The sequence below is a fragment of the Carcharodon carcharias genome, chromosome 14 (assembly GCF_017639515.1).
Source record: "Carcharodon carcharias isolate sCarCar2 chromosome 14, sCarCar2.pri, whole genome shotgun sequence".
Lineage (NCBI taxonomy): Eukaryota > Metazoa > Chordata > Chondrichthyes > Lamniformes > Lamnidae > Carcharodon > Carcharodon carcharias.
Genome location: NC_054480.1, coordinates 117,826,596 through 117,854,340, shown reverse-complemented (window position 1 = coordinate 117,854,340; position 27,745 = coordinate 117,826,596). Strand labels below are relative to the sequence as shown.

The 27,745-nt window shown below is 44.3% G+C and overlaps 1 protein-coding gene across 7 annotated transcripts in view; it reads right to left on the bottom strand.

The window, feature by feature from the left end:
• LOC121286849 (dedicator of cytokinesis protein 7-like) overlaps positions 1–27,745 on the bottom strand; it is a 203,439-nt gene that overhangs the window by 98,737 nt on the left and 76,957 nt on the right. For all 7 annotated transcript variants that reach the window (XM_041203978.1, XM_041203980.1, XM_041203979.1 and 4 more), the window contains 4 exons: positions 8,782–8,899; positions 7,619–7,689; positions 5,766–5,907; positions 2,774–2,869 (listed from right to left, as the gene is read on the bottom strand). In XM_041203978.1, coding sequence (XP_041059912.1) covers positions 2,774–2,869; positions 5,766–5,907; positions 7,619–7,689; positions 8,782–8,899 — 427 coding nt within the window. The remainder of the gene's footprint in view (positions 1–2,773; positions 2,870–5,765; positions 5,908–7,618; positions 7,690–8,781; positions 8,900–27,745) is intronic.

Here is a 27,745-nt window from a genome sequence, read left to right as displayed (position 1 = left end):
GGGTGTTTTTGTTGCAAAAAGGTCATTGGAGCAAGACACCAGGAGCAGCGCCAAGTGCCCAAGAAAGTAATGATGGAGCTGGACAGAGACATGTAATTACAAGGCAACTTTCAGAGCTTAAGGAAAGGTCACAGGGCAATAGTAATCATGGCTATTTTCAATTAGAAGAAACAGACACAGTGTCAGGGCACTGTAATGTCAGCACCAGCTTCTGAAGTTAAAAAAAATACATACTTAAGAACTGGGTGTGGGGAGTGGGGGGCGGGGGGAGAGATGGATGGGGATAGAGACGGGTTGGGAGCTAGCAAAGGCTACTTTTAACATGCAAAATGTACTAAGCAGTTCAGTGACCTGGGAAGTGGTGGGAGGCCTGGGGAAACAGACAATTGGGCAGCGACTGCTTTGTAAAGCAAGAAGTAAGTCAAGGACTTATAAGTAGAGACAATAATAATGCCCATGACACCCAGCAGCAGTGGTTCTCTTAGAAAAGTTTCAATGGCAGAATTTTCGGGTGGGCACGGCGGGTGGGCCTGGGAGCAGCCGTGCAACAGTCTGCTGCCCACGTTCCGGCCCTGACCACGATTTCACGCTGGCTGGCCAATTAACGGCTAGCGTGAAACGTGTGCTGAAATACTCAGCACTGCCTGGGTGGGGGCGTTGGAGCACAAGTGCTGAAGTGTGCACATGCGTGGGGGTGCGCTTAGTGAAAGCTCCCTGAAGGCACAGAGCAGCCTCAGGTAGCTAAAGGTTTTTAAATTCAAAAATAAAGATTTTAAGTATGAGATAAACATGTCCCCACACGTGATTCTGTCACATGAATAGAGACATGTAAAAAAGGAAGTTGAAAAATTTTCACTGGTTTTTGGAAGCATTGGAAACTCATGCCACCTGTGGATGAGGTTTCATTAAAAATACAAAAGCTGCCTGGCCTATTCGTCCGCCCGCCAACCAATGTCATGGCACATTGTTTCACTCCCGTTTGGGTCGGCTGTGTACCCACCCACAGAATGAAAAGTTCTGCCCTATGCGTTTAAAGCTTTTACTGAGTGGGGCTGTAGCCCTAACCTTCCATTCTCCTTAATAGGTGACTCCCTAACTGCTCTCATCCCTAGTCTTCCATCCCCTTCCTCTGCCTCCTCCCCATCCCCATTTACCCTATCTGTTTCCTTGCACTGAACTAGGTAAATATCAGGGGTAGCAGGCACAAAGTCAGGGAGGGCTGTTGGTAACTGGCCTGACATAGTAAGCTCAGGGCCCACCCATGGCTACTTTATTGATCTATTGGAGGACACAGGGGCCAGGCAGGTAGACTCTGTGCAGAACAGGTCTGAGGCCCAACTAACCATTGAATGGCAGTGAAAAGTCAAGGGACAAGCAGCATAAGAAAGTTTTGACAAAGTTTTCTGAGCCAAACATTTAAGTAATACTTAGATTTGAGAGCAGGGCTTGGATTTTAAGTTTAAATAACGTCTTAAATTCCAGGTCAAACAGTCGCTTTATGGTGGGCTCTGAAGAAGAGTCATACAGACTCGACACATCAACTCTGTTTCTCTCTCCACAGATGCTGTCAGGCCTGCTGAGTTTTTCCAGCATTTTCTGTTTTTGTTTCAGATTTGCAGCATCGGTAGCATTTTGCTTTTATCGCAGTATGGTAGGGCCTGAATACCAGGTATAAACAACAATGCAGACCTGGGATGTTATTTCAAGCAGAACCTAACAAGCCAGTGCAGGACACCAGAATCCTGAAATGTTACAGAAGCAAGAAATGACTTTAAAAATAAAATATGGGTGGAGATCCAAATAGAAGCACAGGTTTTGCACAGTGGAGTGCAAAATATTTGAAAAACAACATAAGCAGGAGAGCTTACACAAGAGAAAAAGCTGTAGAAACCTAATCAAATAATACAAATTTACAATGCCACACATACAGTTGAAAAAATGCAGTAAACCATTAAAATCACTTCATTCATTTTTGCAAGCAGCAATGAGGTTCAGAGCTTGAAGCAATGGAAGTTGGGAGATGTAGCTTAGAGCTACCATGTGTTTGGAGAACGAAAAGTTTGATGACGAGTATGCATAATTTAATTTACTTTTAATTATTAGCAGGCATTAGAAATAGATGTGATAACATGAGGTGTTCACAATCAGAAACCTTTGAATATGACATATGGATATAGTGGATCTCTCTTAACAATACAGGACACCCTTATTCAGCTTCCCAAAATCCAGAAAGACCCGAAAATTGGTTATGTGCGAAGTTGGTGCCCTGTGAAGGAATTTGAATAAAACCCTTTATTCTTTATTCTTCACACTTTATTTTATGTATTATAAGTACATGCCAAAATCTGTAAAATCCCTAAATCGTCATGACACATGCCCTGTCCCGAGCTTCCTGAAAAGAGGGTCCAGTACCTGTATTCCTCCTATATTGCATTATTTGTAAATTCACAAGCATTATTCCATGTAACAATGCATTATTCTGCTGCTTAGTTGAAGCTATGTTTCTCTAAGGGTGATTCAAATGCTTTTAGGTAAACACTGGTTGATGTCAGTGCTCAGGGTGCCCAGCTCCATAACATTTTCAGCTGATGAGGGAATCTCTATGGACTTTCCAATGAATGGTTCTCTCTCTGGATTTTTTTTAACAAGTATGAACTAGTGATTTGCATATGTAGCAGCTGAAGTGTGACAGCTAAAGTGTGATGAACAGACTTGCATTGGATGATGCATTGTTATATTAATATTAATAGATACTTAGTCGCTGTGTACTTACAGAGGCTGCTGAATAAAGAATGGGAAGTTTATCCAAACAAACAGGTAGCTCAAAGGTTCCACAGCGCAGCTGTCCATTATCCAAGATTGACAACCACTGTTGCAAATTAAAAAGACGGACAATTAACACTATTTAATGACTCAGTAACATAAGATCTCTCTGTTGCCCATTACTGTGCTACAAATGGGAAAATATAATGCAGAATGTCAAGTCCTTGTTGTATAAGGAGCAGTTTGTTCAGTCAATAATCAGACCGTTGGAAGTTTGCAATCACCACCGCTGATCACAATCAGAAACAAAATCAAAAATTCAAATATCTCGAACACCCTGCATTGAAATGGTTTCAAATGGCATGTGTTGTACACACATCTGATCTATTAACTATTTCTCTTCACCATGTGACATTTTCCCCTGTTTGATATTGGGTTGTCCAAATCAGCATCCTCCAATCTGGCCCACAACCTCCATCCACACACACAGTCTAAGTCCTGGGTCCCTGCTTGCCAACGTGCCAGCTCTGGCAAAAGAACACACCCTCACCCACTTCACAACATAGATTCAGTCTGGCACTCACTCCACTCATACATAAAGACATAAGTAGCAGGAGCAGCAGTAAGACATACAGCTCCTCAAGCCTACTCTGCCATTCAATAAGATCATGGCTGAACTTCTACATTAACTCACCTTTTCCGCATTATCCCCACATCCCTCAATTCTCCTAGTATCTAAAATTCTAACAATCTCATTCCTGATTAAATAATGCATTATGCTCAATGCCTGAGCATCTACAGCCATCTGGGTTAGAGAACTCCAAAGATTCACAACCCTTTGAATGAAGAAATTTTACCTCATCTCAGTCCTAAATGGCCAACCTCTTTTCCTGTGACTATGACCCCTGGTTCTACACTCCCAAGCCAGGGGAAAACAGCCTCTTGGTATTTATCTTGTCAAGTCATCTATACATTTCAATGAGATCACCTCCAATTCTTCTCAACTCCAGTGAATAAAGACCCTTTCTACTTGATCTCTCCTCAGTACAGCCCTCTCATCCCAGAAACAACTAACATTTTGCTTTTGCGTTTAAAGGTTGGCATTCACTGGAATCCTGACTGCTGAAAATAGCAGGGATTTGGCACTGGGAAAGCAATCTCCTCAGAATTAAAAAATATAATTTTAAAAATGTGACACCAAAAATGCAGGAAACAAATAACAAAGCTTACATCAGCGTTTGCAAACATGCTGGTTTGATTCAATTTATTTAATTATTTTGCATTGCTTGTTGCCATTCAAGCTGAATTCCTAACTCTAATTATTTTCTGGAATTCTGTTTTCAATTTCCAGAAGCAAGATTCTAATTGCAAGCCACCATGTAGCTGTAAATTACTGAGGGGACCGAATAGGGTGGAGCGCAATTAAAAGTCAGGCCAGTGTATAATAGACTGAGGAGGCAGATGGGGGTCTTCACAACTGAAGAGGAGTGTTGTTCTGCAAATTATTTTAAATTTAGAAGCAATTGACCCTGCTGCCCAGTGTTAATCCTGACAGGAAGGAGACATCATCCTGATACATCTAATGCTGATACCTCTATTTATTGCCAACATTTATTTTCAGTACCCCTTTCATCCTTAGATGAAAGGGAGGTCTTTATAGAGCTTTACAGAACGGAAAGAGGCCCTTCGGCCCATCATGTCCAGCGCCTGTCATCAAGCCCCTATCTACTCATAGAGACATAAAGTTTGACAGCACAGATAGAAAGCAGAAATTTAATAATGCATCTTGCTGTGCTCTCTATATCATATTAAGCACTCTGCTTACAGCACTAGCAGCTCCAGAATTAAAACAAGAGCCATATAAAGCTCAAATCACAATTCAAATAAAGTTCAGAATGAGGAAGGTGTCAAATAATCCCTGGGAGCAACTGCCTCATCATCCCAGAATCCGAATCAAAGCAAATTCAGCATTCACCACTTCCTTCATTAACAGTATAATAGTTTGGTTTTAAATTACTGCTGCCTGGAAACACTGGGGCAGCCAAGTGCCTGCACAGATGCAGAGTGACCCCCACACTGGGTGCACAGTGGCACACCCACCCCCTGTACTGGGAGCTGTGATTACACCCCCCACCCCTGAACTAGGTGCACAGTGAGTGCCTCCCCAAACACTGGATGCACTGTGGCCCGCCCCCCGGGCAGCAAGAGACTGGCACAGAAAATGTTTGACTTTCTTCTATTGAAATAAATGGAAGGGAAATCAGTTGAGCTTTTCTAACTGTGTGCGTCGTCCACCACTAGATCCTATTCTCTGTGATCCGCTCATATCATGATTAACGTCCACAGGGTAAAGATGGAAATCTACCCCAGTGAGTTAAATGAGGGCAAAAAGTTTTGATTCTCACAAGTTAGGCCTTATCTTATTTCTAATCCGATTAGGTTTGATTTGTATTGAGCACATTATGGGTATATTTCACAAGGAAGTTAAAAACCCTTGCTTCCTCCCTGGAATGGTTGACGGAGACACCCCCAGCTGGGCATGATCTTTAATGGCTCTCACAAGATCTATCTGGGCCACTCTCCCGGATGTGGTGTTGACAGCATCCCTTAGCAACCGTGAGCTCCCTAACAGTGGAGGATGTGCAGCAGGTGGTGCAGCTCCCAGGTAAAAGCGCCCAGTGAGGGGGCCCGGGAGAAACAGCTCGGTCCTACAATGGAGTGAGGCCCAATCACACAGACTATCATATCTCCTCAGGATGAAATACAGTATTATTGGGAACTGCTCATTGCTTCCCGGTTTTGACTTTTGACAACCTGGTCACCCTAGGGCTAAGGCCTGCTGTAGCACTCATGCTGCCATTGTTAATTCGGCTCTTGCCAGGCACAGAGTCTGGCGCCTACCTGGGCTGTACGGCTTCAGTACCACGTTGAATGGTGATTTACCCGCTGCACAACAGGGAGGAACAATTCATTGAACACTCATTGACGGCATAGGGACTCACACTGTAACCCAGCAGAACTTCAGGGCTGTCCTGGCACTGCTTGGGCTGGCAGTTAATGTGGTAAAAGGTGAAAAGCAGGTGATGGTCTTCTGTGAGGCCAGATGGCAGCTTAATCTTCACTTCCTCATAGAAAAAAGGAGACCTGCCAAAGCAGTTAAAAGCAAATCAGCGAAGAAACCAATGTTATCAAATCAATCAATGACAAAAGGAGAAAGGTGCAGGGCTATGGGGAGAGGGCACGGGAGTAGGACTTATTAGATAGCTCTCAAAGAGCCAGCACAGGTTTGGCGGGCTTATGGCCTCTTACAGTATTGTTTGATTCTATGATTTTTTATATACTGTACCACAGAGCAGGCCACTTTGGAACCATTGTAATGGTGGAATATCGAGGTTGTGACTGCTCATGGTGAGATCAGATGCATCAACAGAGTCACTTAGCGGCTTATTTAATACAGTGGCCAGGTCAAATAAAATAAATGGGGAGAGAGTTTATTTGTTAACTCTGTTGGGAATAGCAGTCCCATGCCAATGACATTGCTACAGAGGTCAAGAAGATTTCTGGGCTGATCTTAGCATTCCTGAATTATGGAATGAAAATCATCCAGGAATCTTGCTCCCGAACAGTATCCAATAATCCCAGTTGGAAAAGCTTTGAGGTCAGGTGAGGACAGGCTTGGTCATGATTTCCTACATTAATTTATAAACAAAGGGCCACAGACTGGATAGGCACAAACAGTGCAGAGAGTGCGTACTGACACAGTGCAGGGACACCAAGAGTTTACAGACACAGCTTAGGGACACGGCGAGTGTGCGGAAAGAGTGCAGGGGCACGGCGAGTGTGCGGAAAGAGTGCAGGGGCACGGCGAGTGTGCGGAAAGAGTGCAGGGGCACGGCGAGTGTGCGGAAAGAGTGCAGGGGCACGGCGAGTGTGCGGAAAGAGTGCAGGGGCACGGCGAGTGTGCGGAAAGAGTGCAGGGGCACGGCGAGTGTGCGGAAAGAGTGCAGGGGCACGGCGAGTGTGCGGAAAGAGTGCAGGGGCACGGCGAGTGTGCGGAAAGAGTGCAGGGGCACGGCGAGTGTGCGGAAAGAGTGCAGGGGCACGGCGAGTGTGCGGAAAGAGTGCAGGGGCACGGCGAGTGTGCGGAAAGAGTGCAGGGGCACGGTGAGTGTACAGAAAGAGTGCAAGGACACAGACAGCATATAGACACAGTGCAGGGATACAGACAGCATACAGACACATTCAGGGACAGAGAGAGCGTACATGGTGCAACGTACAAACACAATGAGGGACACAGAGTGTACAGACAAAAATGCAAACATAATCCATGTTGGAAAGATATTCCTGAGAAGAGTGACATTCTGCCATTTATTACAAAGTTAGTTTAGGTTACTTGGCAGGCCGTAAGTATGCAGTAAAAAATCTGCATTCTCCCCCTCCCAATCCTATCAATTTAAATTCTTTTGGGTGGTATCAAATATTTTCTCCTCAGCAACCAATTACACCCAGTTATTGGGAACCCATGTGCAATGGGGAGGAGTTATATTAGTGTCTGGTCTCCCAAGTTTCCCTCACGGAAAACTCATGTCCAGTCATCAGAGAGTCTGGATTCAATCAGCTCCTTACTTAGGGAGACTGATCTCGAATCCAGTGAGCTCATCCTCACAGTGCCAGTGGAAGGCCAGCTATTTCTGAACTCTGACCAACTTTGACCAATGTGCCAACAGTAGCCGGGCTGCAAGTCCCAAGTCCCAAAGCTTAATCCACGTATAGGAAAGAGAATTCCATCTTTTCAATCGAGACTGAACTCAAACCCACTGTCGTACCCAGTGCTCCCACTCAGTACAGAACCTACCTGCTGTGATAGGCCACGGGTGTATATGATTCATTCACATATTCAGGATGTCCAGATTTTCCAAAAATGACCTGCAAGAAATAAATTATTAATCACATCAGCTGCAGCTCTGAATCATGCAATAGAATCGACAATTGAAGCAACCAAACTGACTCCAATCATCAGAAACACAGAGGCTGCGAGGGCACAAGCAAGGCTAAGATGCAGTGTGATGGGTAAGTCACAGGCCTCACTGAATGACTTGGAATGGTGACTGCAGGGATTCATTAACTGTTCCCAGCCTGTGCAACTCCACAGCATCTGCTCTAAGAGGAAGAAAACCAGTGTCACTGCTGGAGGTCATAGCACAGGCGAGGAGCAACACACATACACACAAAAACAGGAAGGGTCCGCACTGTGGGAGAGGGGCTCACACTGACAGGGGAGAAGCGACATACAGTGGCAGGGTGGGATCCTTACCAGGAGAGGTGGGTGAGAGGGGTCACACTATTTTAGGGGGGTGCAGGTGCAGAGGAACTCACCTTGCTCAGGCTTGGGGCTCAACACTAGGAGGAGGGTGTCACACTGGGAGGAGGGGGTCACGCTGAGGAGAGGGAGGTCACACTGAGGATGGGGGGGGTCACACTGAGGATGGGGGGGGTCACACTGAGGATGGGGGGGGTCACACTGAGGATGGGGGGGGGTCACACTGAGGATGAGGGGGGGGTCACACTGAGGATGGGGGGGGTCACACTGAGGATGGGGGGGGGTCACACTGAGGATGGGGGGGGGGGTCACACCGAGGATGGGGGGGGGGGTCACACCGAGGATGGGGGGGGGGGGGTCACACTGAGGATGGGGGGGGGTTCACACTGAGGATGGGGGGGGGTTCACACTGAGGATGGGGGGGTGGTCACACTGAGGATAGGGAGTCATACAGGGAGACTTGCTGTGGGGAGGGGCTCAGACACTGGGGAGAGATTGTTGAACATTCCCAAGCTATTGCATCTCTGTAGACATGAAGGGTGTTCATCACCTTACTTACATCAGCAATTGAAATACCCCCTGTGCCTGATACCATCACCCACATTATCCTACAACTCCAGACTACCCAGTGCCTCCATATGGTATATAATTATTAGGTGGCACCATTTTATGCCCAGCTCCTGACATATGCGTCTCACCGGCAGGGCACCGCTGGTATTGTCACTGCCCATGAACTGGATTTTCACAGTGATGTTCCGCGCTGATCCCTGTCGGTTTGTGAAATTCAGGAATTGAGGGTAAACATAGAGGAGATTTCTGAAAACAAAACAGAAAGCAACATCATTTGATTCATCATTCATCAGTTTTTACCACCAAAGTATCCCACCTTAACATAGGTTTGAGGGACCACTGGTTCACCTGAAGAATAATCAGTTTCAGCAGTGCGTTGGGTGTAGTTTGAACCATTTGATGAACCCTTTCAAACTCCCTCTCTGCAGCGAGGCTCTGCTGGCCATCTACACACAGGGGTTTACACAGAGCAATTTTCCTGCATTTCTGTATTAATAATTGTTGGTGAGCAATGTGTGCACAATAGACTCTAGCTCCTGTATTGCAAACTACTTTGAAAATTTCTATCACCCTTTGAGTCGTTGGGAGCTTATTGTCCAAAAAAAGAGAGAGATAGATAATGATACAGTATGTGCATGATCTATGCTCCAATCTCCTATGCAGGATATGCGTGGGCTCTGTTCCAACCTCTTGTACAATACACACACAGCCTCAGCTTTGATCCTCTCATATAGTCCATCCAGCCAATCTTCCAGTACAGCACATGTGTGAGAAACATTCTAGGTCCTGCTAAAATACACATACAAGCCCCGCTTCTTCTACGTTTCTGGTCGCCCTACAGTACAGATGTGAACTCTGATTCTGGGCCCCCTACAGCGGTTTTTAAAAATTCATTTACGGGATGTGGGCTTCACTGGCTGGGCCAGCATTTATTGCCCATCCCTACTTGCCCTTGACAAGGTAGTGGTGAGCTGCCTTCTTGAACCGCTGCAGTCCAGTGCTGTTAGGAAGGGGGTTCAAGGATTTTGACCCAGCAACAGTGAAGGAACAGCGATATATTTCCAAGTCAGGACAGTGAGTGACTTGGAGGGGGAGCTTCCAGTTGGTGGAGTTCCCATCTATTTGCTGTCCTTGTCCTTCTAGATGGTAGTGGTCGTGGGTTTGGAGGTGCTGTCTAAGGAGCCTTGGTGAATTCCTGCAGTGCATCTTGTAGATGGTACACACTGCTGCTACTGTGCATCAGTGGTGGAGGGAGTGAATGCTCGTGGAAGGGGTGCTAATCAACTGGGCTGCTTTGTCCTGGATGGTGTCAAGCTTCTTGAGTGTTGTGGAAGCTGCACTCATCCAGGCAAGTGGGGAGTATTCCATCACGCTCCTGACTTGTGCCTTGTAGATGGTGGACAGGCTTTGGGGAATCAGGAGATGAGCTACTCATCATAGGATTCCTAGTCCCTTACCTGCTCTTGTAGCCATAGTATTTATGTAGCAAGTCCAGTTCAGTTTCTGGTCAATGGTAACCCCCAGGATGGTGATAGTGGGGGATTCAGTGATGCTAATGCCATTGAATGTCAAGGGGCAATGATTAGGTTCTCCCTTGTTGGAGATGGTCATTTGCGTCACATAATTGCCAAGCAATGTTACTTGCCACTTGTCAACCCAAGCCTGGATATTGTCCAGGCCTTGCTGCATTTGAACATGGACTGCTTTAGTATCTGAGGAGTCATGAAATGTACTGAAGATTATGCAATCATCAGCAATAATCCCTACTTCTGGTCTTATGATGGAAGGAAGGTCGTTGATGAAGCAGCTGAAGATGGCTGTGCCGAGAACGCTACCCTGAAGAACTCCTGCAGTGATATCCTGGAGCTGTGAAGACTGGTCTCAAACAACCACAACCATCTTCCTTTGTGCTAGGTATGAATCCAACCAGCAGAGAGTTATCCCCCGATTCCAATTAACTCCAGTTTTGCTAAGGCTCTTTGATGCCACACTCAATCAAATGTGGCCTCGATGTTAAGGCAGTCCTCTCACCTCACCTCAGGAGTTCAGCTCTTTTCTCCATGTTTGAACCAAAGCTGTAACGAGGTCAGGAGCTGAGTGGCCCTGGCAGAACCCAAACTGAGCGTCAGCAAGCAGGTTACTGCTAAGCAAGTGCCACTTGATAGCACTGTAGATGACCTCCTTCCATTACTTTATTGATGATCGAGAGTGGACTGATGGGGTGGTAATTGGCCAGGTTGGATTTGTCCTGCATTTTGTATACAGGACATACCCGGGCAATTTTCTACATAGTCGGATAAATGCCAGTGTTGTAGCTGCACTGGAATAGCTTGGCTAGGGACGCAGCCAGTTCTGGAGCACAAGTCTTCAGTACTATTGCCAGAATATTGTCAGGGCCCATAGTCTTCGCACTATTGAATGTCTTCAGCCATTTCAAAATGTAGAGTGAATCGAATTGGCTGAAGACTGGCATCTGTGATGCCGCGACCTCCGGAGGAGACCGAGATGGATCATCCACTCGGCATTTCTGCTTGAAGACTGTTGCGAATGCTTCAGCCCTATCTTTTTCACGAATGTGCTGGGCTCCCCCATCATTGAGGATGGGTGTATTTGTGGACCCACTTCCTCCAGTGAGTTATTTAATTGTCCACCACCATTCACAACTGAATGTGGCAGGACTGCAGAGCTTAGAACTGATCCATTGGTTGTGGGATCGCTTAGCTCTGTCTATCACTTGATGCTTATGCTGTCTGGTATGCAAGTAGTCCTATGTTATAGCTTCACCAGGTTGACACCTCATTTTCAGGCATGCCTGGTGCTGCTCCTGACATACCCTCCTACGTGCTTCATTGAGCCAGGGTTGATCCCTGGCTTGATGGTAATGGTAGAGTGGGGGATACGCTGGGCCATGAGATTACAGATTGTGTTTGAGTACAATTCTGCAGCTGATGGCCCACAGCGCCTCATGGATGCCCAGTCTTGAGTTGTTAGATTGGTTCAAAACCTATCCCATTTAGCACAGTGGTAGTGCCACACCTTAGACATGACCTTTGCCCCTGACCCCCCCTACAATGCAGACATGACCTCTGCTCTTGGTCCCCCAAAAGTTCACAAATGACTTTAGTTCCAAGTTCCCATTCAGCCCGACAATCTATGTTAGGATTAGGGTTTTGCCCACATGTTGCTTACATACTGAGCTCCTAAACACAACTGCCATCGGAAGATGGCAAGAGACCAGGTACCTCACCTTGACCCAGTCCATGCATCTCTTGTTTTATTCTTTCTTGGGATGTGGGTGTTGCTGGTTAGGCCAGCATTTATTGCCTATGCTTAATTGCCCTTCAGAAGGTGGTGGTGAGCTGCCTTCTTAAACAGCTGCAGTCCATGTGGTGTGGATACACCCACAGTGCTGTTAGGGAGGGAATTCCAGGATTTTGACCCAGCAACAGTGAAGGAACGGCCATATAGTTCCAAGTCAGGATGGTAAGCGGCTTGGAGGGGAACTTGCAGGTGGTGGTGTTCCCAGGTGTCTGCTCCCCTTGTTCTTCTAAGTGGTAGAGGTTGCAAATTTGGAAAGGCTGTTGAAAAGAGCCTTGGTCAGTTGCTGCAGTGCCTCTTGTCCTGTTGGTGGGGCAGGACATATCCAGGGATAGTGATGGAGAAGTCTGTGAAATTGTAAGGTATGATTCAGTGAGTATGACTATGTCAGGCTGTTGCTTGACTAGCCTGTGAGACAGCTCTCCCAATTTTGGCACAAGCCCCCAGATGTTAGTAAGGAGGACTTTGCAGGGTCAACAGGGCTGAGTTTGCTGTTGTTTCTGTTGCCGAGGTCGATGCAGAGTGGTCCGTCCAGTTTAATTCCTTTTAGACTTTGCCAGTCTAACTGAGTTATAACTGAGTGGCTCATGAGCCATTTCAGAGGGCATTTAGGAGTCAACCACCAACTCCAAGCAGCCAATTTCAGTTTGGCACCACAGAGAAATGACTTGTTTCCTATCTTGAAACTCCACAAAAATTAAAACTGAACTGAAAGTTCGTAGTCTCCTGCAATTTAACCCAGAGTTTTCCTCATAATTTTCCTTGAATCAGGCAGCTTCAGCTGCTAAATCAGTGGGATTTGAGATTGTGGTTTCAGTATGGAGTTTTACATTTGCATTTCTGTCACTGGGGATAGCGGCTTGTTTGAATAAAGAATAGAAAGTCAAGAGAGCACTGTGCTCAATAGCCTCTGGAGCTGAGAACTGTAGTCTACATTACATTAGACTACACTACAGTCTTCATTTTCATTAGGAGATCCTCCTGGAGACTTCATAGAATCAGAAAATGGAACAGCACAGGAGGAAACCATTCAGCCCATCATCCTGGGCCAACTCCTTGAAAGAACTATGCAATTAATCCCACTCCCGTGCTCTTTAACCATTGCTCAGCAATTTTCTTGCAGTATTTATCCTATTCTCTTTTGAAAGTTACTCTTTAATCTGCTTCCATCACCCTTTCAGATAATAACAATTCATTGCAATAAAATAAAACATTCTCATCTCCACCTCTGCTGCCAATTATCTTAACTCTGCCTCATCTCGATACCAAGCTTTCTGCCACTGGAAACTGTTTCTCCTTATTTATTTTAAATGGTTCATTACTCCTGACTGTGCCTAGAGCTTAATAGGAATGTTTCCAGCCTCCACTGTTGATTCTTGCCAAATACAGCGATTACGGTGGCTCCTCAGTTAAACGTGGACCTTCATGTTAAAATATACAATTATAAAGAAATCTGCAGCTTTCTAAACTGGGCCTCATACAGCCTCAGCCCATCCTGGAGCTGTCCTGCCAGTGAGAATCCACAACAAATATCACCGTTTCTCCAAGGAAATAGAATAGGTCAGCTTTGATCAGAGATTGAAAATATATTTGAATCGAACTGTAGGTCAGGTGCTGCCTTTATGGCAGATTTCACTGATTGATGGGGTCAGAAACTGGCTTGTTACCGAAAAGCAGGTGGTTAATTTCAGGGAACCAGGGAAGAGTAGTATTAACCACATGGCCCTTGTGGGTCAGTGAATAACATGCTAACAAGCTTCAAAATCTCATGATATTGGCTGCTGATCTTATCAGTGCACAGCACAGGGCAGAGGCTTAAATTAAATGGTTGCCGGATGGTTGTGCATTCAATTTCCACTCAAGGCTTGGTCTCAAAATCTAGGCTGAGACTTCAGTGGAACATTGAGATGGTGCTGCACTGTCAGAGATGCTGTCTTCCAGATGAGCCATTGAACCGAGCTCCCATCTGCCCTCTCAACTGCACTTAAAAGATCCCATGTCTGTATCCAAGAAAGAACATGGGAGTTCTCCCTGGTGTCCTGGACAATATTTATTCCTCAAATAGCGTTACTGAAACAGATGATCTGGACCTTAATTATATGATGTTTAGTGGGATCTTACTGTGCACTAAGTGGCAGCTGCGTCTCCTACAATACAACAGCAACAATACATCAAAAAGTACTTAATTGGCTGTAAAACACTTTGAAATGTCCCAAGGTCATGAAAGGCGCTGTATAAATGCAAGTCTTTCTGTCTCTCACAGGGTCATTACGGCACAGAAAGAAACCATTCAGTCCAGAAAGTTACTGTGGACCTATTTGCCCTAGGAAAGGGAATGGGAAAGGGACATGGGGGGAGGGTGGTTTGGACAAGCTGCTTTTGGGCCTGTTCCCATGGTGCCTGACATTAAATACTCACCAATTCTCCCTCACGCTCACTGTATCCCTAGGTTCTCAGAGCTGAACAACACAACGCACCCGAGACCAGGGAACTCCGTGATTCAGGGAGCAGATCCCTGATTGCTGTTGCGCCCACCTCCTGCTGGGTCACCTCAAGTCAGAGGTTGGAAAGAAAGCGTGGAAAATGTGGTTCACAGTGACTAGAGCAAGAACTAGGACCTGAGCTGCAGCTTATAACTGCACAATCAAACCATCTCAAGGACAATAAGGGATGAGCAACAAAAGCTGGCCTTGCCAGCAACCCTCACATCCCATGAAAGCATTGAAAAAAACTGATCCCATTTCAGTGCAAGTAAATTGAGGCCCGAGCTGGCAAAGGATAACAGTGTGAGTCACGCACAGGTAACAATAAGGCACAGGAGTAACTTCAAACCGTACACTGCAGTAACTGTGACCCAGACAAGGAGAGTAACTATGGTATGCTATTGGAGAGAAACACAGGGGAGTAACTGTCAGTATGTACTTGGTGCATTCACATACACAGTGACACATGGATAAATGCACATTATAATTATTATTATTATGTGCTGCTGAGATTGAAAGGGAACATTATTCAGCATTCGAGGTCTCATTGTGAACATTGGATCAGGCACAGCAGGTGCTTTTTCACCACTTTCCCTGAGTTCACGTTGCTCAGTGTTGGCATTAAACCACAGATCATTAAATAGCAAACTGCCCACAGGAAGCTGCCCCATGTCATTCTGCACCTGTCACTGAACTGGGTCAATGCCCAGAGGCCCACAGCATTTCTGAGATGATAATATTGCTTAACATGGGCCAGTATGTAAAGCAAAACAGGAAAGCAAAGATTGAACTTTGAGCGTTAGTCCTAAATCCTGTCAGACATATCAGTGGCATCAAGAGCATCGTGGCACCTGGATTTAAAATGGGTACTGAGGCCAGCTTAACCTGTGTACCCAAACCCCAAGTCTAAATTCCAATCTCCTCCTCTCAAAGCAGTTGTTCAGAGTAATTTTTGAAACATATCAATTCATCTGAAACAAGTTTCAAAATAGCAATTGACATATTAGAAGCAACCCTCTCCGGGTTATTTGTGTCAAAAACTTACATTTCCTTGTCTGCCTTTCCCCTTCAACCTAATCCCGTAGTCCCAACTAACTAGTTGAACATAAATAGAACAAAAAGCAAAGCCAGTGAGCAGACAGCTTGGCAGTCTTTTTATTGACTTTAATGACACAGATTTAGTCAAGAGTGTGGACACAATAAAAACATTTATCTGCCTGGCCATGAAAGTAGGTCAATGTAAAGTGTGTACATTTGTTTTTCTCTCTATCTCTCTCTCTCTCCAGTTCACAGCTATCACATAAACCCAGGCCAAAAACCACAAAGATTTTAAAGGGCCATTTTCATAAAATAAATTACTGTGGTGAATTTCTGCAGTGCACCCTGTAAGCTGTATATTCTGCAGACATTGTATGCTGATGTTGAGCTCAGTGGCTGGGATACTGGTCAAATGAACTGCTTGTCCTTGAATGATGCTGAAACTTGAGTGCTGCTGTGGCTGCACCCAACCAGATGAGTAGTGAGTATTCCAACATAGACCTTGTAGATGATGGAGAGTTTTGGAGGTGTTAAAGGCTGAACATAACCCTTGCCCTGCTCTGGTAGCCAAGGTTTTGGTACGGCTGGTCCAGTTCAGCTTCTGGTCAACAATGACCCTTTAAGATATTTATGGTGGGGGGATTCAGTGATGGTGGTGCCTTGCAGCTTAGGGAGAAGATGGCCATGTCTGATACTTATGATGGGCAAATGTAACCTATCAGTTGTCATCCCAAACAAGTTTACTAGATCCCACTGTAGGTTGGTATGGATTACTTCATGTTCAGATGATTTGTGAAGTAGTGCACCATGAACAGACCAGACCTTATGATGGACAGAAGCAGTGAAATAAGTACGAGCAAGGACATGTCTCTGAGGATGTAGTGATGTCCTGGGGCTGTGGTATCCATAACCCCAATTATCTTCCATTGCCTTACGTGTGGTACCCTCACCAATCTTCAGTCTTACTAGGGTTTTTAGACATCATACTCAGTCAAAAGCTGCCCTTGACATCAATGACAGCTAATTTCACCTCTCCTCTGACATTCAAGACTAAGCCAAGACTATGAGAAGGTCTAGAACCTCGTGCTGTTGGCAGAAAGCAAGCTGAGAATTTGCCTTTTTCAGGTTTCATGATTCATTCCAGATTTCTGAATATGTTAATTATTTTCTACACTGCCAGGTGTCTGATAGCAATCTGAAGCAGCAAGCCAACCCACAGAAAGGATGCTGACAGGGTCTCAAACAGTCACACAGGCCCTGACAATAATGTACTATCATTGCTCGTAATGAAAATGCACTTAAATGATAAAAGAATTGTCCCAATGAATAAAGGGGTATCAGGTACTGCAACAGGCTGCAATGTGATCCAGGGTTCCCAGCCCAGGCAGAATGGGACAACAGATTCTCACTGATGGTTACTGGCACAGATTCATGACTAACAGGTTTGACTGCGATACTCTGCATAGTCGAATGCCCTGATGACATTCACAGCCAATATTTCAAAAATCTATCTACCTCCTCTTTAAATACTTGCAGTGATTTAGCCTCCACAACTCTCTAGGGTAGAGAATTCCAGACATTCACTACCTTCTGAGAGAAGAAATTCCTTCGCATCTCAGTTTTAAATGAGTGTCCCTTATTCTGTAACTATGTCCCCTGGGTCGAGATAACCACCATTAGTGGAAACATCTTCTCAACATCTACCTTGTTAAGCCCCCTCAGAATCTTTTATGTTTCAATAAGATCACTCCTCATTCTTCTGAACGCTGAATGAATGAATGAATAAAAGCCTAACCTGTTTAGCTGTTCTTGATAAGTCAACCTCTTCATCCCAGGAATCAGCCTAATGAATCTCTTTTGAACGGCCTCCAATGTCAGTGTATCCTTTCTTAAAAACGGGGACCAAAGCTGTACACAGTACTCCAGGTGCGGCCTCACCAACACCCTGTACAGTTGTAACAAGACTTTCCTATTTTTAAACTCCAACCCACTAACCATACAAGCCAAAATTCAATTTGCCTTCTTAACTACTTGCTGCACCTGCATGTTAACTTCTTGTGTTTCATGTGCAAGGACACCCAGATCACTCTGTGCTACACTTTTTGGAGTCTCTCTCCATAAATAATAGTCTGCCTTTTGATTCTTCCTACCAAAGTGCATAACCTCACTACATTAAACTCCATCTGCCAAGTTTTTGCCCACTCACTCAATCTATCAATATCCCCTTGCAGATTCTTTATGTCCTCATCACAACATGCCCTCCCACCTATTTTTGTATCATCAGCAAATTTGGATACATTACATTCTGCCCCCTCCTCCAAGTCATTAATATAGACAGTAAATAAGCTAGGCCTTAGGACTAATCCTTGTGGCACTCCATTTGTTACTTCTTTCCAACCTGAACAATATCCACTAATCCCGACTCTCTGTCTTCTGTGTGTTAACCAATCGTCAATCCATGCTACTACATTTCCCCAAATACCGCGAGCTCCTATCTTGTGCAATAACCTTTTATGTGGCACCTTATTGAATTCCTCCTAGAAATCCAAATACACTACATCTACCGGTTCCCCTTTATCAACTCTGCTTGTTATTTCCTCAAAGAACTCTAGCAAATTTGTCGAGCATGATTTCCTTTTCACAAAACAATGTTGACTCTGTTTGATTGCATTAAGGTTTGCTAAATTTCCTGCTATTTCTTCCTTAATAACAGACTCTAGCACTTTCCAAATGACAGATGTTAGGCTGACTGGCCTATAGTTTCCTGCTTTTTGTCTCCCTCCCTTCTTGAACATGGGTGTCACATTAGCAGTTTTCCAATCCGCTGGAACCTTCCCGGAATCCACTGATACAGGAATATTTCAACCAATGCCTCCACTATCTCTGCAGCCACTTCTAAAACCCTTGGATGCAGGCCATCAGGTCCTGGCAACTTGTCTGCCCTATCGTCCCATTAGTTTGTCAAATTATTTGTCCCTCGTGATAGAGACTGTTACAAGATCTTTCCTTTCATTAGCTTATCTGATATCTTTGGAATGTTTATAGTGTCCTCCACTGTGAAGATAGATGCAAAATATTGGTTTAAATTATCTGCCGTTTCCCTGTTCCCCATTATCAATTCTCCAGTCGCGTCCTCCAAGAGTCCCTCGCTCACTTTAGCCACTCTTTTTTTTAATATACCCATAGAAGCTCTTGCTGTTTGTTTATATATTTCTTGTCAATTTACTTTCATAATCAATTTTCTCCCTCTTTATTCGTTTTTTAGTCATCTACTGCTGGTTCCTAAAAAATTCCCAATCCTCTGGACTACCATTAGTTTTCACTGCTTTGTATGCCTTAGTTTTTGATTGGCTACTCTCCTTGACCACCTTTGTTAACCACGGGTGGCTCGTCCTTCTCATCGGGTCCTTCTTTTTGACCAGGATAAATTTTTGCTGAGCGTTGTGAAATATCTGCTTAAGTGGCTGCCAATGCTCATCCACTGACCTTCCCCTTAGTCTATTTTCCCAGCCTGCTATAGATAACTCTTTCTTCATACCTTTGTAGTTGCCCTTGTTTAAGTTGAGGTTTGAAATTCTACCATGTTGTGATCACTACCCCCTGGAGGATCCTTAACTACAATATCTCTTATTAATCCCACCTCATTACACATTACTAAATCTAAAAAAGCCTGTTCCTGGGTAAGTTCTGCAACGTATTGCTCTAAGAAACAATCCCCAATGCATGCTACAAATTCATCTTCCATGTTACCCCTGCCAATCTGATTTGTCCAGTCAATATGTGTATTAAAATCACCCATGATAATTGTAGCACCCTTCTTACATGCCTCCATTATTTTCCAATTTATACTTTGTCCTGCAGTGAGGCTACTCTTCGGGGGCCTATTGACGACTCCCACCCTTGCTGCTCCTTACTTCCACCCAAACTGATTCCGTATCACAATCTATTGCACCGATATCACTACTCACCACCACACTGACACCTTCCTTTACTAACAAAGCTACCGCAACTCCTTTTCCTTTTTGCCTATTTTTCTGGAACGTTGAATACCCTTGAATATTGAGTTCCCAGTCTTGGTCACCCTGCAACCACGTCTCTATAATAGATATCAAGTCATGGTCATTTATTTCTATTTGTGCTGTCAACTCATCTATCTTGTTATCTGAATGCACGCAGCATTTGTAAAGAGCCTTAAGCTTTGACTTTTTACCATTATTGCTCATTCTGGTTCTGATTTCTGCTGCACTCTTCTGCTTATATTTTCTGCTCCTTCCTGTCACATTTTGATTATTGTTCGCCTCTTCACTATCCTGCACCTCTGCTCTCTCATTTCCTTTTGATTTTTTAAACTTCCCTTCAATTGAACCCTACTCCCAACACCAACACCACCACCACCACCACCACCAACCACCCCCCCCGCCCCAACTAATTAGTTTAAAGTCCTATCTACAATCCTAGTTATACAATTTGCTAGGACACTGGTCCCAGCATGGTTCAAATGAAGCCTGTTCCTCTCTCCTTCCCCAGTACTGGGGTGCTAGTGTGCCATGAATCGGAACCCATTTCTCTCACACCAATCTTTAAGCCACGCATTTACCTCTCTAATCTTATTTACCCTACACCAATTTGCAAGTGGCTCAGGTAGCAATCCGGAGATTATTACCTTTGTAGGTCTGCTTTTTAATTTAGCCCTGAACTGCTCATAGTCCCTCAGCAGAACCTATTTCCTACTCCTACCTATGTTGTTGGTACCTACATGAGCCACAACAACTGGATCTTTCCCTTCCCACTCCAAGTTCCTCTCCAGACCAGAAGAGATGTCCTTAACTTGGCACCAGGTAAGCAACACAGCCTTTGGGACTGTCTGCCCTTGCTGCAGAGAACAGTATCTATTCCCCTAACTATGCTATCCCCTATTACAACTACATTTCTCTTTTCTCCCCGACTTGAATCGCTCTCTGTACCATGGTGCTGTGGTCAGTTCGCTCATTCAAGCAACAGGTAACAACTGAACAGGTAAAACTAAAACATATTGAGACAGAACCAAAAGCATTTTGATGATATTATTTGATATAATATTCTTCAGCAAAGATCAAATCAGGCTCATTATCTCAAACACTGCTACCCTATAACTGAAACTAGCATCAGTTGGCACCATAGCATACAGCACAACCATATATTTCCTACAAAAACGTTATTAAAATCTGTGTTGCAGTAAAAATAGAACATTAAAATAAAATGCTGGATGCACAAGCTTCATTGCTCAGCATCTGAGCAGAGGAAAGATTCTGTATTTTGTGGACTGTGCTCCTAATCAGTACCCACTGGGTTAATAAACACGGCACTAATTAACTAGAGCCACCTCCACAATATGCCCAGATCAAGCAGCATCCCAAAGAAAGATCATTAAAAAGCATGGCAGGGAAAAGGTTATCTGTCCCATCAGTCTCACCTAACACCCCAAACACACATGAAGGCTAATAGGATCCAGACCAACACACTGATCTTTGATATTGCTCCTGGTCTAATTATCTGGGGATTGCAGACAATGCCAGTATAAAAGGAAATACATTTCCAGTAGATTGGGAAAGGACAGAGTGACTCAGGACATCCAGGGTTTGGATGAGGAGGCGCTGAAGTGGAAGAGAATTACTCTGGGAATAGTTTCATCACAATTGAGTGAATGGACACACTGAGTAATGATTGTTTACAGGGCCAGTGGTTAATTGATACCAGGAGCAGCACTAAGTGAAATGCTGCCACCTCTATAACTGGCCCAGATCAAACAGTGCCCCAAACTATGAACGTTAGAAAGAAAGGGAAGAACAAAGGTTACTTGTCCAATCAGGTCTATTCCTTCCAGTATACATACATTCTCCACCCTACCACAGACATTGGCCATGCATTAATAATCATCCCATCTAATGTTCACTATATCTGGAGTTGATTATCAATCATTGGAGCTGGGTGATTGATCATCACCCCAAAATCCAGTGCTCATCAATCACTGGATAGAAGGTGCTTATCACTTACCCTAAATCCAGTTATGATAATCAACCTCACATCCTTTTCAACTTGCTAACAGATAACAGTCCATCAAGCACAGCCTTTGCATTTCCCATCCTGATTTTTAGTTTCTTGCATTTACACATCAGTAACATTGCAGGCTTGGTTGAAACTGTGATTGTCCCTGGAGTTGGGCCAGCTGGCCTGAGAAGAAGTTCTGAGGCAGACACAGGGGCTGCCAGGTGCCGAGATGGGCTGTTTGAAAGGCCTGCCTCGGTGCTGTGGGACTTTGTCCCAGCTAACATAAAAATACAAAGGCCCTCCAGCCTTAAGACCCTTTCAACTCCCACACACGCACCATGCCCCATCCATGCCACCTCATGCCCCATGCCAGGCTATGCCCTACCACCCACCCCTCATTGCCCTTCATGCTCCCTATGCCAAGTGATGGCACTTCATTCACCTACCCCACCATGGCACCTCATGCCCCTATACCAAGATATGACACTTCAATGCCCGTTATACAGTATATAGTGGGTCAGTGAGCCTTATAGTGACAGTAGTGTATGTAACAAGAAAAGCATTTAAAAAAGTCATTCATTCATTACTTTCCACCATGGTTAAAAAAAAGTAATTTCACTACAAAGCAATAACAGTGTTAACCATCCTTTAAATTATCAATAACAGAAACCATAATCTCTTGAAACTACTTCACCTTGTGTAAATAGGCATTATGAAATTGACTGCAGGGATAAGAGAGCCAGGGCCATCAATCAAGCAATGCTTTTTCTGGGGCACAGCTGTTTCAACAAGAGTCATGAATGTCTGGGCTCTCAGCCAAGCATCCATAATAAGGCTGGGCATGAGGGACCATGGGGGGGTGGGCCTTACCGTGGCACAGAGGGCATGAGGGAGACCTTTGGAATTTACCTTTTAAAAGTCCCCTCATGCAGACTTGGGTTCACAACTCCTCTGAGGTGCCGTGAACCACGACTCTTTAAAGACCTGGCCCGACTCCTTGAAAATTGCAGAGGAGTAGGACATACCTAAGTCTGCAATGGAACTGGCCAGATCAAGAGTGCTGGGTGCAGGTTTTTGACGGGAACCAGCAGCACCTTTTAAAGGCACGCCCAAAAATCAGACAGCCCAGAAATGGGGTTGGGAATCCCAGAATTGGGACCAGTAGCCATTTCTAAAGTGCTCCCAAATCATCCCGACTCGGTGAAAATTCTGCCTTACAACTCTCTGCTCACTTGTAGTGCAGATCTTCAATATAGATACAATACAGGTCCAAAACAGTTGTGGTTACCAACAGCGATCCAGAACAGGAGAACCCTTCTCTAGAAATTATTTCCTGACAGATCAGGCCTTTAGGAAGTACACACATGCAGTCCAAGGCATTTTCCCTCCCATCCTTCCTTCTTCCTCTCTGTGGAAGCCTCAACCTCTGCCCGGCTCTATTCTATTCAGCATGTTGTGAACTATCTCAATGACATGAGTCTTTTGGCAAACAGTGCAATTTTGCCACAGATGCAGGATGCCGTGTTATGTAACTTGCAGTTTCACAAATAATAATGAACATGACTTCATTTAAATTAGTACATTTGCAGTTTACAGAAACCATGATGGTGGGGGGAGCCCTCGCTTCAGTTCCCTCTTTACTCTCAATCTTGAGTCAGTGTTTACATCGCTGTTTCCAGGATAACAGGATTCATCATTTCAGAAACAGGCATCAGCCAGTTCTCCATTCCTGTCAGGCAGATCACTTCCTAACTTTACTCTGCTGCTACACCATTAAAAACATTCATCTTCTATCCAGCATGAACACAAAACACTTTACATTGTGACAGCACAGAACCTAGTATAAACCCAAAAAAGACAAGAATTTGTCCAGATACTGGGCTGTGTACTGATTGAAGTGAAGAGGGTTTTCTATCACAGGACTGGAATCCACGGTAAATCTGGTTGTTTGTGAACCACACGCCACCCCCTCCTCACTCCTGTAGAGCTAGTCAGATTCCCATGCCATTAATGGAAGAAAAATTTGAAAAATTCAATCTTTTCAGCTTAGGGGGACAAAAATAAAGAATATTATAAAGCTATATAAGAAACTAAGTAGAATTATAATAATTAATCCTGAGCACCATTTCAACCTAAACCACTATAGCAGGACAAGAGGGTGTGATACAAATTGACAAAAGGTGAGTTCACAACTGATGTCAGAAAACACTTTCCACACAAAGTGATTGAAGCTCTCCAGGGAGGACAGTGGAGGCAAGAACTCTGCAATCATTCAAGGGGCAGTTAGACAACACAATGGGTTGGGTCTTGGTTACTTTGGAAGAATGAGCTAAATGGGTTGAATGCCATCCCTCATCGTGACTTAATGGTGAGTGATATCCATGGCTGGCTGCATGTCCATTCCCACCAGAGGGGACAATAAAGGCCAGGAGTGAGCCAAGTTGCATGGTAAATGGTGTAGGATGTAATTCAGGCCCAGAAATGAACACTTCCTCTTTATCTTGCACCATTCACTCAGTACAAAACTTAATAACTGAAGTAATGTCTTTTGAGTTTCCTTAACCCTCAAGCAACAGCAAGACATATTTGAACAGCACTTAAAGCACATCGGGATAAAAACAAAAAACTGCAGATGCTGGAAATCCAAAACAAAAACAGAATTACCTGGAAAAACTCAGCAGGTCTGGTAGCATCGGCAAAGAAGAAAAGAGTTGACATTTCGAGTCCTCATGACCCTTCAACAGAACCAGTTCTGTTGCAGGGACTTAAAGCACATGTTCCACTTCACTGGTGAACTGAACAAAAGGCCTCTTCTTGATTCCTTTAGTGTGTCCTGTACAGTCCTAAACTGAGCCACTTTTAAATGATTTTTCGGACAACAGTTTACTTTGTCAGTTTGCAACCGAGTTATCAACACACGGGTTTGGTAATTCATCAAACTTCAGGAGCTGGAACACAGATCTACGTGCTTCTCCACACTCACTCAGGTACATGACCCTGACCTCTCCCTTACTGCTGTAACAACTCAAGGGACTCTGGCAAAATTCATGTTTCCCTTTAAACTGCAGCTTCAGATCAAAAGTGGGGTGGAGTCTACAGGCAATGTCGTGAGAATGAAAATACTCCAGACAGGTACCTGGTTCTATTTATGATATTCAGTTATAACCTTATTAAGATGGATTTACACTGCAGCAGCCTGAGATTGCAGTATCGTTAACGTCTGGAATCCAGATAGACGGAACACAGTTTATACTGACTGGCTCCTGCCTAACTGCCCTTTTCGGGGACGAGTTCTGCAAATGCTTGGATCCACACAGGGCTTGAAGTGTCTACATAATGCAAGAAATTTATGTTTAGAGAGCAACAGAGGGAGAAGTCTGGTCTAAATTAAGAAAATTTTAATCTATAAGAGGCCAGAGGGTCAAACACCCAGCAAGCCTTTTGCAAACCCTGCACAGTAGTGCTGTGAGACTAGAGGGACTCTGGCTATCGGGTCAGACTGCACCCTGAATTCCCAATATGCTGCAAGTTTAGTATTAGTTAACTCATGGAGTACCAATGCGACACTTGGAATTTAAAATGTACCTGAAGTCACCTTGCTTAAAAGAGAAGCTTCAGAGGTCAACCGCTCATCCTGCACAGGCTACACTTCCTGTGTTTATTTTCTAATAGCTGCAATTTTAATCTTTCCATATGAACAGCCATCAGTGAAGCATAATAAAAACAAGAAGGGTCCTGTGGTATCTCATTGACTTCCTATCAGTGAGCCCATCTATCTTCTCTATGTCCACTAGAAGCAATCAGAGTCTCTCTCCTCTCCCTCATTAACCTATCTATACGAGGATTTTGAATCCACTTCACTGTATAGTTTCTGAAGTAAGTCACATGAAAACCAGCATGGAAGTTTGTCAATTAATCCAATTTTACAAAGTGGTAAACAGTGTACCTAGTTTGTTTAATTTGCAGATAGCTCCCTAAAATACCCATTAGCAAACCCATAGTGGCATTGCTTACACTTAGTCATAAGATGCACTGCATATAAGGACAGGAATTATTAAACCATGTTGAATGTAGGCATGTGTCTCTTAAAAGCCAATAATTCTTAAAACAAATGCTCATATTTCAGGATGCTAATGGAACCCTAGCTAAAAAACCTGTATAGTGTTGGAAAAGGAGAGCAGAAATACAAGATTTTAAGATTATCCTGTGTCTACAACAAGGAGACCTGAGTGCAGGGAGTAAAATATGGCAATTTTCCTATTTAAGAGAGGACACTGTTAACCTTTTCTACTTCTGTTTTAACTTAACTTCCATGTGACATCTGCTAGAGATCTTGAATAAATGGAAATGAGGGCTAGGAGAACCAGGACTTGGAGTCAATCATACGTTAAGAATGACTGTATGAATAAATTCGCCTCTGGTCAATCATGAACCATAATTGTTAATGGAAGTGTGTGACGGCACCTGCCATACACACGGCTTTTAATACATCATAGTACTGGGTATACAGTGAATTATTTTGCTGGTCACAGTAAGGGATGGGAATGGAACACTTCTCACGTTCATCTTCTAAACTGAAACCTGTGAGATTTCCAGCATTTGCCAGAAGTCGAATCCAGCCCTATATGATAGTGATAGTATGTTTTTGTACAAAGCCTCACAAGAGAGCTGCGAATATTTCCTGGGACTAAGGCATCCCACAGGGTAACCAGAGCACATTTCAAAGGGCAACCGCATCCTTGCAGCGAAACCTAGAGTCAAGCGCCAGACACACCCAACGGATACATGGGAATGTCTATAGCACAAATTGCATGAAATTATTAATGTTAATTACTTGGTGGATTAGAGTAAATCCAGTTCATTATCAGGAAAAATCATCAGTTGTAGTATCTGTTTTACTGAGTAGTTGCATATCAGCAAGGTAACTCAATCTGGAAATAGCCAAGATCATCCCTTTACCCAAAACTAGAAATGCTGATGACTGACCTGCTGATTGGTTGGTGGGACTGGATTTGTTGACCTCACATAGACACAAACAGGCAATCTGTTTATCAAGAGCATTCCCTGATCTCATTGGTAGTCCAAGCAAACCGTGTCCAAGTAGCCAAACACACATTGTTCAGATGACCAAACAGACAGCCCAAATATCCAACCATGCCCTGCCCAGTTGGCTAACCAGAATTGGTAGGAGCAGGTGGCCAAGACTGCTCATGTGTCTGTGTTTTGTCCACATACCCAAGGGAGGCTGAAGCTGGGGATCTGTGGTAACTGTCTCTGGCAACCTAGTGATGATGGGGAAGACTCTGGATGCGATTGAAGGTATGGTAGATGGGGAGCCCAGGGCAAGGGAGGCCCAAGTTTCTTTCTGGTCAAAGAAATCTAAATTAACATTTTCAAATTTACTTCCTTTGGCACAAGATCAAACTCCCAGCAAATTGGGCCTGAAGGGCAATGTCGTCAATGCGCACCTTCTCCGGCATCCAACTAAAATTGCTGTTCAGTCACTAACGATATTAACGGGCCCCTGCCTGCATGTTTAAAGGAGGACTCCATGGAGTTCCTTTGGGTGACCTGCTGATAGGAGCAAATTAACATCGGGGTACGGCGGGAAGATAGTGGGATCAGAGGAGGTAAGTCACTGCCCTTCTTACCTTCCATCAGGTGAGGGGTGTTGGGTCCACAGGCATACCACTGTGGGTTAACTTCAATGTAACATATATATCAAGTGACAAAATCACAACTGCATCTTAGGGAAATGTCAGGGTGCTTCTTTCCGTCAAAGGCTGACCTCACAACTATTGCTTAGTAAAGACCACAACATTCACAGATATGAACTGCAGATGAAGCTGAAGCACATTATACGTCTTTTGGTGTGTCACAGGGAGGTACAGGATCCAAGTGATGGTAATATTATTCGTGCTTTATGACCTCTGTGGGTCAGAATAAACAGCTTCATTCCACAAGCTTGATATGGTGTATCAAAAATCTAGTGAAATCTACCAGTTTCCAACTCAGTATTGATTCAATATTTAGTCTAAGTTTTGGTATATTATATACCCCATATGTCTCACACTGAAGCTGCTGTCTCTGGGACTGGGAGAAAGTGCCAGTAACTATAAAGGCCAGAGATGGGTGGACAGAACTAGAGTAAAGGGCACAGTACTTTTCATGATGAAACAGTTAGTGACGTGAGGTTGGAGATCATGAAGAAAGATTGCACACAGCC